Here is a 15,877-nt window from a genome sequence, read left to right on the forward strand (position 1 = left end):
CTGTGCTTAGTTTTCACCTAGTAAATTCACTGTTCTTAATAGCTGCTTTCCACAAGGAAACACAGAACAATGGATAAAGATGGTTTATGGCTGGGTAATGCCTCCCCTGCAGCTATACTGGAAGCAAACATTTTTAAAAGGCTGATTTAGCACTTTCCTATTAAAAGTATATGGGGGAAAAAAAAATCATCACATTCTTGAGTATCAGTTTGCTGTGTGAAAGGGTCATTTACTTCAGGCCTCTTGGCATAAAAATAATCAGTCTGAAGTTTCACAACTCATAGTAGTAACTACTGGGAAGTTAAGGGATTTGAGGAGTGTTAGTCTTTTCCACTTAATTGAAGCATGGAATGATTTGGGTTGGAAGGGACCTTCAAAGCTCATCTAGCCCAACACCCCTGCAGGAAGCAGGGACATCCTCAACTAGATCAGGTTGCTCAGAGCCCCATCAAGCCTAACCTTGAATCTTTACAGGGTGATGTGAATAGACTTTAGCATAAGACTGTAGCATAAACCAGGTTGGAAAAGACCTTTGAGGTCATCAAGTCCAACCCATGCCTTCACCACCTCCCTGGGCAACCTGTTCCAGTGTTTCACCACCTCCATAGCAAAGAACTTCTTCCTAATGTCCAGTCTAAATTTACCCTTCTCTAGCACTGACTACTGGGAAGTTAAGGGATCTGAGGACTTGTAGTCTTTTCCCATTGTTTGAAGGCATGGCTGCAGGCAAAAACAACTCTGCAGTTCAGCCTTAACAAAAGGTTGTTGAGGTGACACATGATTAAGAATTCAACAAGCCTACCTTCAGTACAACTTCAGTGGAGGTGGGGAGGGCAGGGGAAAAACACCAGCATTCCACTTGACCTTTGAGAATCTACAACTTTTTTTCCCCAATTGAACCCAAAGCTGAGTAATTATTACCTAGATCATGCCCAGTAAGCTCTCTGTTAAGAGGTTTCACAGAACTGGTTGGGAGGGAGGGACCTCTAGAGGTCATCTGCAGCAGTTGGTGCAGGAATGTGTCCAGACAGCATTTCAACACCTAAGCATAAGGCAAAAATGTCACTTTAAGGATGCTGGAGCCCTGGAGCATGCTACCCGGAGAGGCTGTGGTGTCTCCTTCTCTGGAGATTCTAAATGTTCCCTGGACACTCTGCTGTGCAGCCTGCTGTGGGTGACCCTGCTTTAGCAGGTGGTTGGACTCGATCTCCAGAGGTCCCTCCCAACCCCTACCTTGCTGTGATTCTGTGATCTCCAAGCATAACACACTGCCACCTCTCCAGGCAATCTCACTGTGAAAAAGTGATTCCTGATGTTCAGAGGTACCCTCCTCTGTTTCAGGTTGTGCTTCTGTCACTGGGCACCACTGAAAAGAGCCTGACTGCACCTTCTTTGTGGCAGATAGGCGTACACAAACAGCAGAGATGTCCCTGAGCCTTTTCTTTACTGGGGGGCTAAGTGCAATCACACAACACTTAGAGGATGGCCAAGGGATCAGGCCCAGCCAGCATGGGTTTAGGAAGGGCAGGTCCTGCCTGACCAACCTGATCTCCTTCTATGATCAGGTGACAGCCTGGTGGATGTGGGGCAGGCTGTGGATGTAGTCTACCTGGACCTCAGCAAGGCCTTTGACACCGTCCCCCACAGCAAACTCCTGGCCAAGCTGTCAGCCCATGGCTTGGATGGGAGCACACTGCGATGGGTTAGGAACTGGCTGGAGGCTGAGCCCAGAGAGTGGTAGTGAATGGTGCCACATCCAGCTGGCAGCCAGGCACCAGTGGTGTGCCCCAGGGATCAGTGCTGGGCCCCATGCTCTTTAACATCTTTATTGATGATCTGGACGAGGACATTGAGTCCATCATCAGTAAATTTGCTGACGACACCAAGCTGGGGGCAGGAGTTGATCTGCTGGAGGGTAGAGAGGCTCTGCAGAGGGACCTGGACAGGCTGGGCAGATGGGCAGAGGCCAAGGGCATGAGATTGAACACATCCAAGTGCCGGGTTCTGCACATTGGCCACAGCAACCCCATGCAGAGCTACAGGCTGGGGTCAGAGTGGCTGGAGAGCAGTCAGGCTGAGAGGGACCTGGGGGTGCTGGTTGATGGTAGACTGAACATGAGCCTGCAGTGTGCCCAGGCAGCTAAGAGGGCCAATGGCATCCTGGCCTGCATCAGGAACAGTGTGGCCAGCAGGAGCAGGGAGGTCATTCTGCCCCTGTACACTGCACTGGTTAGGCCGCACCTGGAGTACTGTGTCCAGTTCTGGGCCCCTCAGTTTAGGAAGGAGGTTGACTTGCTGGAACGAGTCCAGAGAAGAGCAACAAAGTTGGTGAGGGGTTTGGAACATAAGCCCTACGAGGAGAGGCTGAGGGAGCTGGGGTTGCTTAGCCTGGAGAAGAGGAGACTCAGGGGTGACCTTATTACTCTCTACAACTATCTGAAGGGAGGTTGTAGACAGACGGATGTTGGTCTCTTCTCCCAGGCAAGCAGTACCAGAACAAGAGGACACAGTCTCAGGCTGCGCCAGGGGAGGTTCAGGCTAGATGTTAGAAAAAAGTTCTATACAGAAAGAGTGATTGCCCATTGGAATGGGCTGCCTGGGGAGGTGGTGGAGTCGCCATCACTGGAGGTTTTCAGGAGAAGACTTGATGGGGTGCTTGGTGCCGTGGGTTAGTTGCTTGGGCGGTGTTGGATTGGTTGATGGGTTGGACGCGGTGATCTTGAAGGTCTCTTCCAACCTGGTTTATTCTATGTATTCTATGTAGTCCGTTCTCTCAGCTTGTCCTTATATAAGAGATACTCCAAACCCTGCAACATCTTAGAGGGCCTTTGCTAGAGGAGTTCTGTATGCTGTAATCATCCTGTTGCAGGTACAGTGCAATCTCTGTCCTCTCTTTAAGCCTCTTGACTTCTCTCTCAGAACCATTTTCTTTCCCTTGGTTACCAGATACAGTTGGAGCCAACTGACTAAAAATACACTAGACTAATTTGGAAGAAGTTCTCCACTATGTTAATTGTTGTGTCAAATGCTTTTAATACAGCTAAGAGTAAGAATTAGCCCTACAACTTACAACCCTGTTGGAAGAGGGTATTTATCACTGTAAACACATTCCTGTGGTGTTGTGGGTTGGGCAGACACCAACTTCAATGAAAGCTTTAAGTGTAATCACTGGTGGCTAATGACCATGCAGACTGCTGACAAACATCTTCCAGTTGTGGTAGACTGAGGGCAGAAAAACAGAGGGAAGGCCACCAGAGCAGTATTCTGTTGGGTTACAGAAGACTAAATACAGAATTAACCAGGTTGGAAAAAACCTTCGAGATCACCAAGTCCAACCCATCACCCAACACCATCTAATCAACTGAGTTGATGGCACTAAGTGACTCTTCCAGTCTTATTTTAAACACCTCCAGGGATGGTGACTCCACCACCTCCCTGGGCAGCACATTCCAATGGCCAGTCTCTCTTTCTGTGAAGAATTTCTTCCTGGTATCCAGCCTAAACCTCCCCTGGTGCAGCTTGAGACTGTGTCCTCTTAGAATACATAGAATAAACAAGGTTGGAAGAGACCTTCAAGATCACCGCGTCCAACCCATCAACCAATCCAACACCACCCAAACAACTAACCCACGGCACCAAGCACCCCATCAAGTCTCCTCCTGAACACCTCCAATGATGGCGACTCCACCACCTCCCCAGGCAACCCATTCCAATGGGCAATCTCTCTCTCTGTATAGAGCTTCTTCCTAACATCCAACCTAAACCTTCCCTGGCACATCCTGAGACTGTGTCCTCTTGTTCTGGTGCTGGCTGCCTGGGAGAAGAGACCAACATCCGTCTGTCTACAACCTCCCTTCAGGTAGTTGTAGAGAGTGATAAGGTCACCCCTGAGTCTCCTCTTCTCCAGGCTAAGCAACCCCAGCTCCCTCAGCCTCTCCTCACAGGGCTGTGTTCCAAAGCCCTCACCAACTTCGTTGCTCTTCTCTGGTCTCGTTCCAGCAAGTCAACCTCCTTCCTAAACTGAGGGGCCCAGAACTGGTGCTGGTTGCCTGGGAGAAGAGACCAACCCCCACCTGGCTACAACCTCCTTTCAGGTAGCTGTGGAGAGCAGCAAGGTCTCCCCTGAGCCTCCTGTCAGATAGATACCAGACAGACAGCATCTGATGGTGTTTGTGTTCATCCTGCCTCATGCAGATTACTCAAAGGAAACAAGAATTAAAATATGAGAAGTCAAGACCCAAGCAGACTCTGCTCCCCCAAGGATAAGAGAGTTTAAAAGTCAAAACCAGATGCAGAGCACTGAGGGGTAGCATGACAAAAAAACAAACAAACAAACAGAACCAACCCCCACCAAGCTTCTTGAAAATAAAATTTAATTTTATGCATTAGAAATATTATCCCCAATAAGTCCACCTTTTCACAAAGGTGTAGATCTGAAACAACAAAAGTTCACATTCTGGAGAAAAAACAAAACAAAACAAAAAAGTAACAAGAAGAAGTTAATAAACAGCTAAATAATTAATTTCAGTATTAAGATTCAGATTCTGGTCAACTGGATTGAAAAAAAAAATAAAAAATAAAAGCAAGTCAATATTAGGTAATCAAGAAGGCAAAGAACAAAACAAAACCCACAGTGATTGGGGTTGGGTGGTTGTTTTTTTTGGATTGTTTCTGTTTTATCCTGCCAAGTTAATTTTTGGACCACAGAGTTAAGCTAAAGAGACCAAGATCAGCAGGGTGATCTTCCACCAGCTCCACAGATTCCCAGCAGTTATTTTAATGACTTTTGCACTGTATTCTAAGTCAAGCCAACCAATATAACAAAAAAAATAACAATAATAGTAATACCCCAAATAATAAATGCTGTTCACTTTTAATTGGGCAGAGCGTGCCTGGATTTCCCGGCACACAGAGTAACTCAGCACTGTAAACAAGCCTTCTAATACAATCCAAGGGGAAAAAGAAAGAAAAGGGTGTTCACTTCATGGCTCATGCTTTCAAACTGATGATTTCACTCTGCTCACCAGAAGCAGGCTTGCACCTGGATGGGGGTGCTTTTGTGTTTTGGATTAGGAGGCCATTTTACGGATCATGTAGTTCAGGATGCCGCCGTTGTGGAAGTAAGTGAGCTCCACGTCGGTGTCAAACCTCATGATGGCCTCAAAGCTCTTCCCAGTGTCCAGCTGTTGGGGGTCAAAGAGAGAAGTTTTTGAAGTAGCAGAACCTTCCACGTGTTATTGTGGCAACATAGTAATGGTGACAGTTTTGCCATCTTAAACTGTGACAGAAAGCTGATGTGAGCAGACACTGCACACCAGTATTCTCCCCACCCTAGGCAACAGCCAGCTGCTGAAGAGAAAAGTGGTTTAGGACAAACCACAATAACCACAGCATGGAGTCTCCAGATATTGCATTTGCTGTCTCATCTAGATTTATGGCTGCTGTCAGCCCAGGGGTGGCCATCTTTTCAAGCAGTTATACTAAATACTGATCTCACTTGTGCCCTTGCAATAGGATGCGGGGAAATGGATATAAAAAATAGAATAGAATAGAATAAACCAGGTTGGAAGAGACCTTCGAGATCATCGTGTCCAACCTATCATCTGACACCACCCAATCAACTAAACCATACAACCAAGCATCCTGTCAAGCCTCACCCTGAACACCCCCAGCGTCGGCGACCCCACCACCTCCTCAGGCAGCCCATTCCAATGGGCAATCACTCTCTCTGTGTAAAACCTCCTCCTAACCTCCAGCCTAAACCTCCCCTGACGCAGCCTGAGACTGTGTCCTCTTGTTCTGGTACTGGTTGCCTGGGAGAAGAGACCAACCTCTGCCTGTCTACAAGCCCCCTTCAGGTAGTTGTAGAGAGCAATAAGGTCACCCCTGAGTCTCCTCTTCTCCAGACTAAGCAACCCCAGCTCCCTCAATCTCTCCTCATAGGGCTTGTGCTCCAAGCCCCTCACCAACCTTGTTGCCCTTTTCTGGACACGCTCCAGCAAGTCAACATCCTTCCTAAACTGAGGGGCCCAGAACTGGACACAGTACTCAAGGTGCGGCCTAACCAGTGCAGTGTACTCCAGCACAGGAGGTTCCACCTCAACATGAGGAAGAACTTCTTCACTGTAAGGGTCACAGAGCACTGGAACAGCCTCCCCTGAAAAGTTGTGGAGTCTCCTTCTCTGGACACTTTCACCACCTGCCTGGATGCTAGATTACAGGGCCCTGCCCTGGGAGTGGCATTGGAGTCGAAGACCTCCAGAGGTAACTTCCAACCCTTCCCCTGACATCCTGTGTTCCTGTTCTTCTGGCTTGGGTACAACAGGAATGCTAATTTCATTAACTTTCTCTGAAGCTTAGTCCTTGGAAGCCAGGAAAGGACAAGGACAGGGCAGGAAGTGAATAAAACCATTGTTTTACTGAAGAGGACCCTAATCAGGTACTTCCAGATCACAGAATGTTAGAGGCCAGAAGGGACCTTGAAAGCTCATCCAGTCCAACCCCTCTGCCAGAGCAGGGTCACCTATGGCAGTGGTCAGAGGGGGAACACATCCAGGCAGGTCTTCAGTATCTTCAGAGAGGGAGACTCCACAACTCCCCTGGGCAGCCTGTTTCCAGTGTTGTCAATCTCACAGGGACATAATTCTTCCTCCTGCTTCCATGGAACTTCCTATGCCTCAACTTCCACCCAGTGCCCTTTGTCCTGTCATTGGGCATCACCCAGCAGAGCCAGGCTCCATCCTCTGGGCACTCACCCTTTACACATCTTTATAAGCATAAATGAGGTCACACCTCAGGGTCCTCCTCTCCAAGCTAAAGAGCTCCAGCTCCCTCAGGCTCTTCTCATAAAGATGATGTTCCACTCCCTCCCTCATTTTCATGGCTCTGCACCAGACTCTTTCAAGCATCTCCCTGTCCCTCTTGAACTGAGGGGCCCAGAGCTGGACACAATATTCCAGGTGCATACACAATGTTTATCTGTGACTGAGGAGCTGACCTGAGGCCGTTGAGAGCCACACTTTTCAGTTAATGAGGCACATGTAAACAAGTATTGTTAGAAACTAATGCAAGCAGACCACCTGTGTTCAGAGAACATGCAGCAAGTACATTGCTTGCTATCTCCAATTAAAAAGCAAAAACAAAAAAAAAAAAAGCAGGTTTTTGAAGCTATTAGGTTAAGTAAGTCTGGTTTACACAGATGTTCCCATCAAGAACTAACCAAATTTTTATCATAAGTGCTAGTATTTTTCAAACAAGGGTACAGGCAAAGCTAGACAAAAAGCAGGGCCTGAATGGTAATGAGATTTTAATGCTGGGGATGCTCAGCTTTCACTTTGAATGCTGCAGTGTGCAACCTTCTGTCAGTTCAGTTGTCAATTTGAAATTAAATCATTTTGTTTCATATTTACAGTTTCCTTTCTCTTGTGATTTAAGTATCTAACTGAAAGCCCCCCAAAAAACCCACCTAAAATCGTGTTGGACTCTGAAAGATTGGTCTAAAATACAGGACTGCTCTGTGTTACATGAAACAGTTTGAGCATGCTGCTTATGGATCCCATCACAGCAAATTCCTACCAGAGTGATGTTTCCATCCCCTTTCACCATCTCAGCTCTCCTCCCTTCCTCAAGGGAGAGAAGCTTTCTACACATTGTTTGAGGAGACAGTTAATTTTGAGTGAAAATGACAGAGATTCAGGAAATTCAGCTCTCAGGGCTCCCAGTACCTTGATCTGGATGCTCATCTGTGGCCTCAGATTCTCAGGAATGATAATAGTGTAACGCTCCCGTCCAGTCAGGCCTAAAGTCCCTGCATCCTCTCCGGGTAGGTACTGCAGAGGAATCACTCCCATCCCTACCAGGTTGCTTCGGTGAATTCTTTCATAGCTTTCAGCAAGCACAGCCTTGACACCCTGGGAAACACACAACAGGTACAAGTTAGTCTTCATGGCTCAGGACAGGCTTTCTGTGTTCACAGGATGGAAACCAGTTATGCTGGTGCTCTCTGCGCCCCCCCCCCCCCCCCCCCCCCCGCCATTTAATTTACCAGCTACTGGTGGAGTCACCCAGTCTGTCTGAGAGCAGACTCTTCAGGATGACCTCAGAATCACAGAATCACCAAGGCTGGAAGAGACCTCAAAGGTCACCAAGTCCAACCTGTCACCACAGACCTCATGACTAAACCATGGCACCAAGTGACACATCCAATCCCCTCTTGAACACCTCCAGGGATGGTGACTCCACCACCTCCCTGGGCAGCACATTCCAATGGCTAACAAATCTCTCTGGGAAGAACTTTCTCCTCACCTTTGGCCTAAACTTCCCCTGGCACAGCTTGAGACTGTGTCCTCTTGTTCTGGTGCTGGTTGCCTGGGAGAAGAGACCAACCCCTTCCTGGCTACAACCACCTTTCAGGTAGTTGTAGAGGGCAATGAGGTCTCTCCTGAGCCTCTTCTTCTCTAGGCTGAACAATCCCACTTCCCTCAGCCTCTCACCTCATTGCTTGTTACATGTCAAACATCTTTAAAATAAGTCTGATTGTTCAAAAAAATGCATGCCCTTTTTTAAATCAGGAATCATCAAATGGTTCAAGTAGGAAAGAACCTTTAAAGGACATCTAGTTCAACCCACCTGCAATTAGAGCAGATTGCTCAGAGCGCTGTCCACCTCACCTGGAACGTTGCCAGGGATGAGGCATCTACCACCTCTCTGGGCAACCTGTGCCAGTGTCTCACCACGAAGTATTTCCTGTGTGTATCTGCCTCTTTTAGCTTAAAACCATCAACCCTGGTCCTGTCACAACAGGCTCCACTGAAAAAGTCTGTCCCCATCTTTCCTATAGGCCCTTTAAGCACTGAAAGGCCACAAAGAAGTCTTTCCAGAGCCTCCTCTTCGCCAGGCTGAACAATCACAACTCTCTCAGCCTGGCCTCACAGCAAAGGCCTTTCAGCCTTCCCAGCATTGCTGTGGCCTCCCATGTCTGTGCTGTGCTGAAGACTCCAGAACTGGATATAGCACTCCAGGTGAGGTCTCCCCAGGTGGAGGAGAGCATACTTCTTTAAGGTGACGTATGCAGAGCACCACTAGTCATTTCCATATGTCTAGTTCAGTGTTGCCCTCTATACTACAATCTCCAAGAGGCAGTTTAATTTATTTCTAAATATTTACTTGTTAATACTGCCAAGACAAAAATTGACCATGACTGGGAGGTAAAAAAACCAACCAAAACTCAAATGAGTGCAAGCTTAAACACCAACTCTCCCGGAACTTTGTTTAATAACAAAGACACTATTGCCTCCCCAGATGGAACACCAAGAAGGCTTGAATCAGAGTTCAGGTTGGTAAATAGTGTAGGACAAGACAGACAATGCTAAGCACCCCTGCAATCTCCCTGCTGGATTTTATTGTCACTGATATTACTCATCTTGTACTTTCCATCTTCCCTGCTAAGTAAGCTGAAGGAGGCACCTGGAAACAGACCCAAGGTTTACTGGATTATGGGAAAGAGAAGTAAAGAAAGTGGCACTCCTGGAGTAGTCTTGAGGATTTCTAGCTGAAGATCAGTCAAGATTTCCAGTTTGAGCAAGATTTATTAATATTTAAATAGCTTTTGCAACTCTACTGTGGCTGCTGGGAGGCAGATGTGATTTCAAAACAGCTCCTGCTACTGAAAGGGAGAATGAGCTAGCCAGGATACTTGGTCATCTGCAAGCATCCTGACAAAGCAATGCACTTCCAAGAGCTGTACTCCTTATTTACTGTGGTCACTCACCAAGAGGAATGGTCCTTTAGCAGCCCAGTCTCTGGAACTTCCTGCACCATATTCTTTCCCAGCCAGCACAATCAGAGGATGTCCAGCCTGCTTGTATCTTTCTGCAGCATCAAACACATCCAGCTGCAATGAAAATGCCAAACACTTTATCCTCTTTTCGGGAGTGGAAGCACAGTTCCAAGGAAACAAGGAAAAAGTATCCCAACACTTTCTGTCCAGCAGCACTTTAAGGATATGACCACAAAGTGCTTTGTGGCTTCTAGCCTGATCTCACTCCCCAAACAAACCTGCACTTCCAGTACTGCTTCTACAGTACTTTTACTCTCCACTTATCTGCCTGATAGTACCACATTATGTAGGTATGTGTCACCCGCTCCCCTAGGGTCAATACAGCTCCTGTCACCTCATTAGCTTTACTTAGAAGGCACTTAAGTTAATGACCTAAGCTGTGAAAAGGAAAGCCACTACTAATCCACTTTCAGTTAGAGCAGCATGTGTACTTACAGTTTCCCCAGAAGGGAAATGGATCGTCTGAGGCCCTTGTTTGTCAATGAATTTGTTCACCAAGCGAATGTTTGCAAACGTTCCCCTGGCCATGACGGCATCGTTCCCCCTGCGGGAGCCATAGGAGTTGAACTCCCGGGGAGTCAAGCTGTCAATGGAAAAGAAAACAAAGAAGAAAAAAGGGAAAATGTTTTTAGACCCGGAGGAGTCTGCTTTAAAAACAGAAAGCAATGAACTGATGTTTCTGAGGCAGCTGTGTACATAGTTTCCATCACAGCAGTAGCAGCCAGTTCGCTGATACTTCCACTTTTAAGATGTTTTGAAGGTGAAAGAGAATCAAAAGTCTACAGATTGGTCCCAGAAAGCAGCCTCCATATAATATTCTTCTTCCTTGCCCCAGAAAACAGTATCTGATAGTGATGCATGGACACAGCTCATCTTGGGTCAGAAGACACAATACAATTCTCAACAGCTACTAAAAATCCTCCTCATTTATTTTACCCCTGCATCTGGAACATCACAGCACTGTGCTGAACATCTAGAAGGCAGAGGTAGAGCCCCTGCTGCAAGTTAGAACTGTAGCAGGCATAGTTCATTTGCCAACAGAGATATGGGAATGAGGGGAACACTCCAGCCTAACCAGCAAACAAAAATAGCTGGAATGTGACAGAAAAGTGGACTGCTTGTGTTGGGCTACATCCAAACAGGGGCTCTGACATACAACATCTGTTTTGTTATGTGTGTAGGACTATTTAAAGTGTCTGAATATCAGAGGGAGAAAGCTGTTCAGAGCAGTTAAGCTTTCAGTAGATTATACTGTTTTAATCAATTCCCTCTCCAGAATTATTAGGTCTAGTGAGTGTTTTTAATGTAGTTTCTTTAAAGGTCAGTGCTGCTCCTCAAAACACCACTGCAGTTGTAGGAAGTGGTAAAGTAGAGGACAGAAGTATTACATGATGTGTGAAGACTGAACAGAGCAACCCAGCAGGTCCTAAGATGGATACAGAGTGCCAAACTGACAGGCTGGCTGTAGAAAAAGACCAACATTTTACAGTGCTTTGGACTCCAAGCACAACAGCTTTTGCCAGCTACTTCCAGCTGCATTGAAACCTAAACTTCTGGATGTTCTGCAGCTCCTGATAGCCTAGGTCTGTGAAACAGTTGCACAAGCTAGAAGTAGTATGCATGAACACAACTGGCATTAAGAACCATGACCATTTTGCTTTGATATTAAGACAAATCCCAACTCCCCTATTTATGGATGGTCTTAGTGCAAAAACTAGCCTCAGTGCTACCTTCTTCCCCTCTCACCATACAAAGGTCTCCAGCTCTCCAGTGTAATAGATGCATACACTCTATGCAAGCTCTTACACTTGCTTAGAGCTGCTGAAACAGCAGAGAAAGAAATGCTTTTTCTTTCTTTCTCCTATTTGTATATTCTCCAGGCATCCATCACAGTGTACAAACAGTGGATACATGTGCCTGCAACATGGTGTAGTAGCCGTGGCTCCTTCCTCTTCCCAAACTACAATGAGAACAAGAAGTAGGACTTACCCTCTGCTGGTCAAATAACGGGCTGCAGGGCTATTTCTTGCTATATTCCCAGCTGGAGATATGTGGTCAGTTGTCACAGAATCCCCAAAATTCAACAAGACATAAGCACCTTCTATTGTTTTGGGGGTCTGAAGAGCCAAAGTCTAAACCAACAGAAAGAGAGAAAAACACATTAAAATATGGCACAGAATTCATGCAATCAATGCGGTTGGAAATGACCTGAGAGATCATCAAGTCCAACCTGTCACCCAACACATCATGACTAACTAAACCAAGGCTTCAAGTGCCATCTCCCATCCCCTCTTGAACACCTCCAGGGACGGTGACTCCACCACCTCCCTGGGCAGCACATTCCAATGGTAAATTACTCTTTCTGGGAAGAACTTTCTCCTCACCTCCAGTCTAAACCTCCCCTGGTGCAGCTTGAGACTGTGTCCTCTTGTTCTGGTGCTGGTTGTCTGGGAGAAGAGACCAACCCCTTCCTGGCTACAACTTCCTTTCAGGTACTTGCAGAGAGCAATGAGGTCTCCCCTGAGCCTCCTCATCTCCAGGCTAAGCAACCCCAGCTCCCTCAGCCTCTCCTCACAGGGCTGTGCTCAAGGCCTCTCCCCAGCCTTGTTGCCTTCTCTGGACACATTCAAGTGTCTCAATGTCCTTCTTAAACTGAGGGGCCCAGAACTGGACACAGGACTCAAGGTGTGGCCTAACCAGTGCTGAGTACAGGGCACAATGCCTTCCCTGCCCCTGCTGGCCACACTATTCCTGATGCAGGCCAGGATGCCACTGGGCACACTTCTCTTGCCTACCTCAAAAGTGCCAGCTGCAAAATAAAGTCTCCCTTTTCTTGAGTGTTAGAAGAAGGAAAAACACCCAAATCTATTAAAAATGCTTATGTTCTTGAACAAAACAAGATGTCCTGGCTGGCTGTCAGCAAGTTCATGCAAGAAGAAAATATAATGAGGCGAATAGAATAGAAGAGAATAGAATAGACCAGACCTTCAAGATCATCGTGTCCAACCTATCATCCAACACCACCTAATCAACTAAACCATGGCACCAAGCACCCTATCAAGTCTCCTCCTGAACACCTCCAGTGATGGTGACCCCACCACCTCCTCAGGCAGCACATTCCAATGGGCAATCACTGTGTAAAACTTCCTCCTAACCTCCAGCCTAAACCTCCCCTGTGGTGCATGCATGAACACAGATAAAAATCCAAGGTTCACAGGCATCTACATGCCTTGAAATCTGCATTTTCTTTTAAATGTTACTGGAACAGCACTGAAAAGTGAAACATTTGATGCAAAATGCTGGCAGGCAGAACTGGGGGTTTTGTTTCCTGTCATTTTCCTTGCCTTTCTTCGTGACTGCTTAAAAGTGTTTCAGCTTAAAAGAAAAATGAGACTTTGCAACAGCCCTGAAGTGGCAGGGAACCCACCTGATTTTCAGATGCACTCATTCATCTGAAATAAACACAACACTGTAACCCCAACACTTCAGAACCGGGGCCTCAGTAGGCTATGAAAGGTGCTCCCACAACACTTGGAGTGGCTTCCCTTCACCTTCAACATTAGTCAGGGTCTCAACACTCTTTGGCTGGATTCAGAGGGGAAGTGTGCACATACCAGACCATCAAAGAACGGTGGTGACTTGATGTAGGTTGACTTGGGATTCCAAGTGTAGAGTTTATCTGAAGGAGCATCTAAGGCATTCCAGGCTTTGTTTACTGTCTGAAAAACAATACAAAAACATCCCACTCCTTTCAGATGCAACTGAATGACTTTAAGGTTCCAAGTAAAACGACAAGCTTGACTTCAGCAAAAGCTTTGTGCATTTCTTGCAGCACTTTGGGAAAATCTTGTGGCAATACACATTAACTTTAGGTTGGGTTTTTTAAGGATTCTATTAAGAGAGTTAGGAAACCCTTCACTTCATTACAAAAGAGCTGCTCATCCAGTTTTCTGGCAAAAGCCTGCACCACCGACTCACAGAATTCCTTTGGTTGGAAAAGGCCTCATCAAGTTCAATCAATGCCCCAACAGCACCATGGCCACAGATAACACTTCATAGTATCGCAGTATTATCATAGAATCAGTCAGGGTTGGAAGGGACCACAAGGATCATCTAGTTCCAACCCCCTGCCATGGGCAGGGACACCCCACACTAGATCAGGCTGGCCAGAGCCTCATCCAGCCTGGGCTTAAACACCTCCAGGGACAGCACCCCAACCACCTCCTTGGACAACCCATTCCAGGGCTTCACCACTCTCATGGGGAAGAACTTCCTCCTCACATCCAGCCTCAATCTCCTCACCACCAGCTTCATTCCATTCCCCCTAGTCCTATCACTACCTGAGATCCTGAGAAGGCCCTCCCCAGCCTTCTTGTAGCTCCCTTCAGATACTGGAAGGCCACAATTAGGTCACCTCAGAGCCTTCTCTTCTCCAGACTGAACAGCCCCAGCTCCTTCAGTCTGTCCTCATAGGAGAGGTGCTCCAGCCCTCTGCTCATCCTCGTGGCCCTTCTCTGGACACCTTCCAGCACCTTCAGATCCCTCTTGGAATAGGGGCTCCACAACTGGAGGCAGTACTCCAGGTGGGGTCTCCCCAGAGCTGAGTGGAGGGGGAGAATCACCTCCCTTGACCTGCTGGCCACACTTCTCTTGATGCAGCCCAGGATATGATTGGTTTTCCAGGCTGCAAGTGCACACTGAGAGCTCCTGGTGAGCTTCTCCTCCACCAGCACCCCCAAGTCTCTCTCCTCAGGGCTGCTTTCCAGCCAGCCAGTGCCCAGCCTGGATTTGTGCCTGGGATTGCCTCCACCCAGACGCAGGACCCTGCCCTTGGTCTTGTTGAACCTCATGAGGTTGGCTTGTGCCCACCTCTCCAGCCTGTCCAGGTCCCTCTGGATGGCCTCCCTTCCCTCCAGCCTGTCTGCTGCACCACACAGCTTGGTGTCATCAGCAAACCTGCTGAGGGTGCACTCAATGCCACTGTCCATGGCACCCACAAAGATGTTGAACAAGCCTGGTCCAAGGACTGATCCCTGAGGGACTCTGCTTGTCACTGGCCTCCACTGGGACATGGACCCATTCTCAAGTAATTTTAAGCAGCTTTCCTAGCATGCCAACCTGAAGATTATTTTATTTCAACACTTAAGAAAGGCTTGCAGGAAGACATTACCAAGGACAAGCTTTTTCTTGTTGTAAATGCTATTGAGTAATGCAAATGGCTTTCATGTCAGCTAACAAAACATCTGGGAAGCTGCATATCTCTCACTTTCTAATAGCCTCCTGGGATGACTGTTTAAAACATCACCTGTATGTTACATTTTAAAATCATCACCTAAGTGCAGTTTTCAGGACATGACTGTCTGTAAGAACCAATTAACTAGCCAGAAGCCATTTAAATAAACCCAAACAGCTCATTTGAATACTAACCAGAACTGGAACAGCAGCAATAGGAGGTAAAGTCCAAAGCAGCTTATTTAGCACCTCAGAATAGCACAGGACATCAATCAAACTGCTGCCCAGGGGATTAACTCACCTCTATTTTTTGGTAGACCTCCTTGAACATCCCAGGAATAACAAACTGACGCTCAACAGCTTGAATCTCATTTCTGGTGGGCCAGATATCTTTCAGGAAAATCTTTTTCCCTGAAGCATTTACTCCTGCAGAAAATGGTATGGTTGTATTTATTGCATAAAACTTCCATTAAGAAACAAAGGTTACCATGGTGCCCTTGGTTTTGTGTCCTTTGTGACCTTGCCAACACTCATGAGGCATTTTATTTCACCTGCAAGGGTGTCTGTACATAAGCCTTCTTTTGTGATTTCCAATGGCCTCCCACAATAATTTATGTACTAATTTAGGTTGGAAAGGATCTTTGAAGGTTGTCTAGCTGAACTACCTGCTCAAAGAAAGTCTGCTAGGTGAGGCTGCTCATGATAGTCTCTCTCCTAGATATAACCAAACAGATGCCCCAGTGGAATTACAATACTAGTCAGCCTTGGCTTCCTCCTTTCTCCATCAGACTCCTTGTTGCTCTGTAT

At 46.9% G+C, this 15,877-nt stretch overlaps 1 protein-coding gene across 2 annotated transcripts in view; it reads right to left on the bottom strand.

Annotated features, from left to right (window-relative positions):
• Positions 1 to 5,058: 5,058 nt before the first annotated feature.
• ACO1 (aconitase 1) overlaps positions 5,059 to 15,877 on the bottom strand; it is a 45,883-nt gene continuing 35,064 nt past the window's right edge. For both annotated transcript variants that reach the window (XM_054177908.1, XM_054177907.1), the window contains exons 15-21: positions 15,372 to 15,496; positions 13,453 to 13,557; positions 11,828 to 11,970; positions 10,274 to 10,421; positions 9,770 to 9,892; positions 7,725 to 7,910; positions 5,059 to 5,183 (exon numbers count right to left, since the gene is read on the bottom strand). In XM_054177908.1, the coding sequence (XP_054033883.1) occupies positions 5,070 to 5,183; positions 7,725 to 7,910; positions 9,770 to 9,892; positions 10,274 to 10,421; positions 11,828 to 11,970; positions 13,453 to 13,557; positions 15,372 to 15,496 (944 nt within the window). In that variant the 3' untranslated portion in view covers positions 5,059 to 5,069. The remainder of the gene's footprint in view (positions 5,184 to 7,724; positions 7,911 to 9,769; positions 9,893 to 10,273; positions 10,422 to 11,827; positions 11,971 to 13,452; positions 13,558 to 15,371; positions 15,497 to 15,877) is intronic.

Source organism: Dryobates pubescens, chromosome Z (genome assembly GCF_014839835.1).
Source record: "Dryobates pubescens isolate bDryPub1 chromosome Z, bDryPub1.pri, whole genome shotgun sequence".
Taxonomy (NCBI): Eukaryota; Metazoa; Chordata; class Aves; order Piciformes; family Picidae; genus Dryobates; species Dryobates pubescens.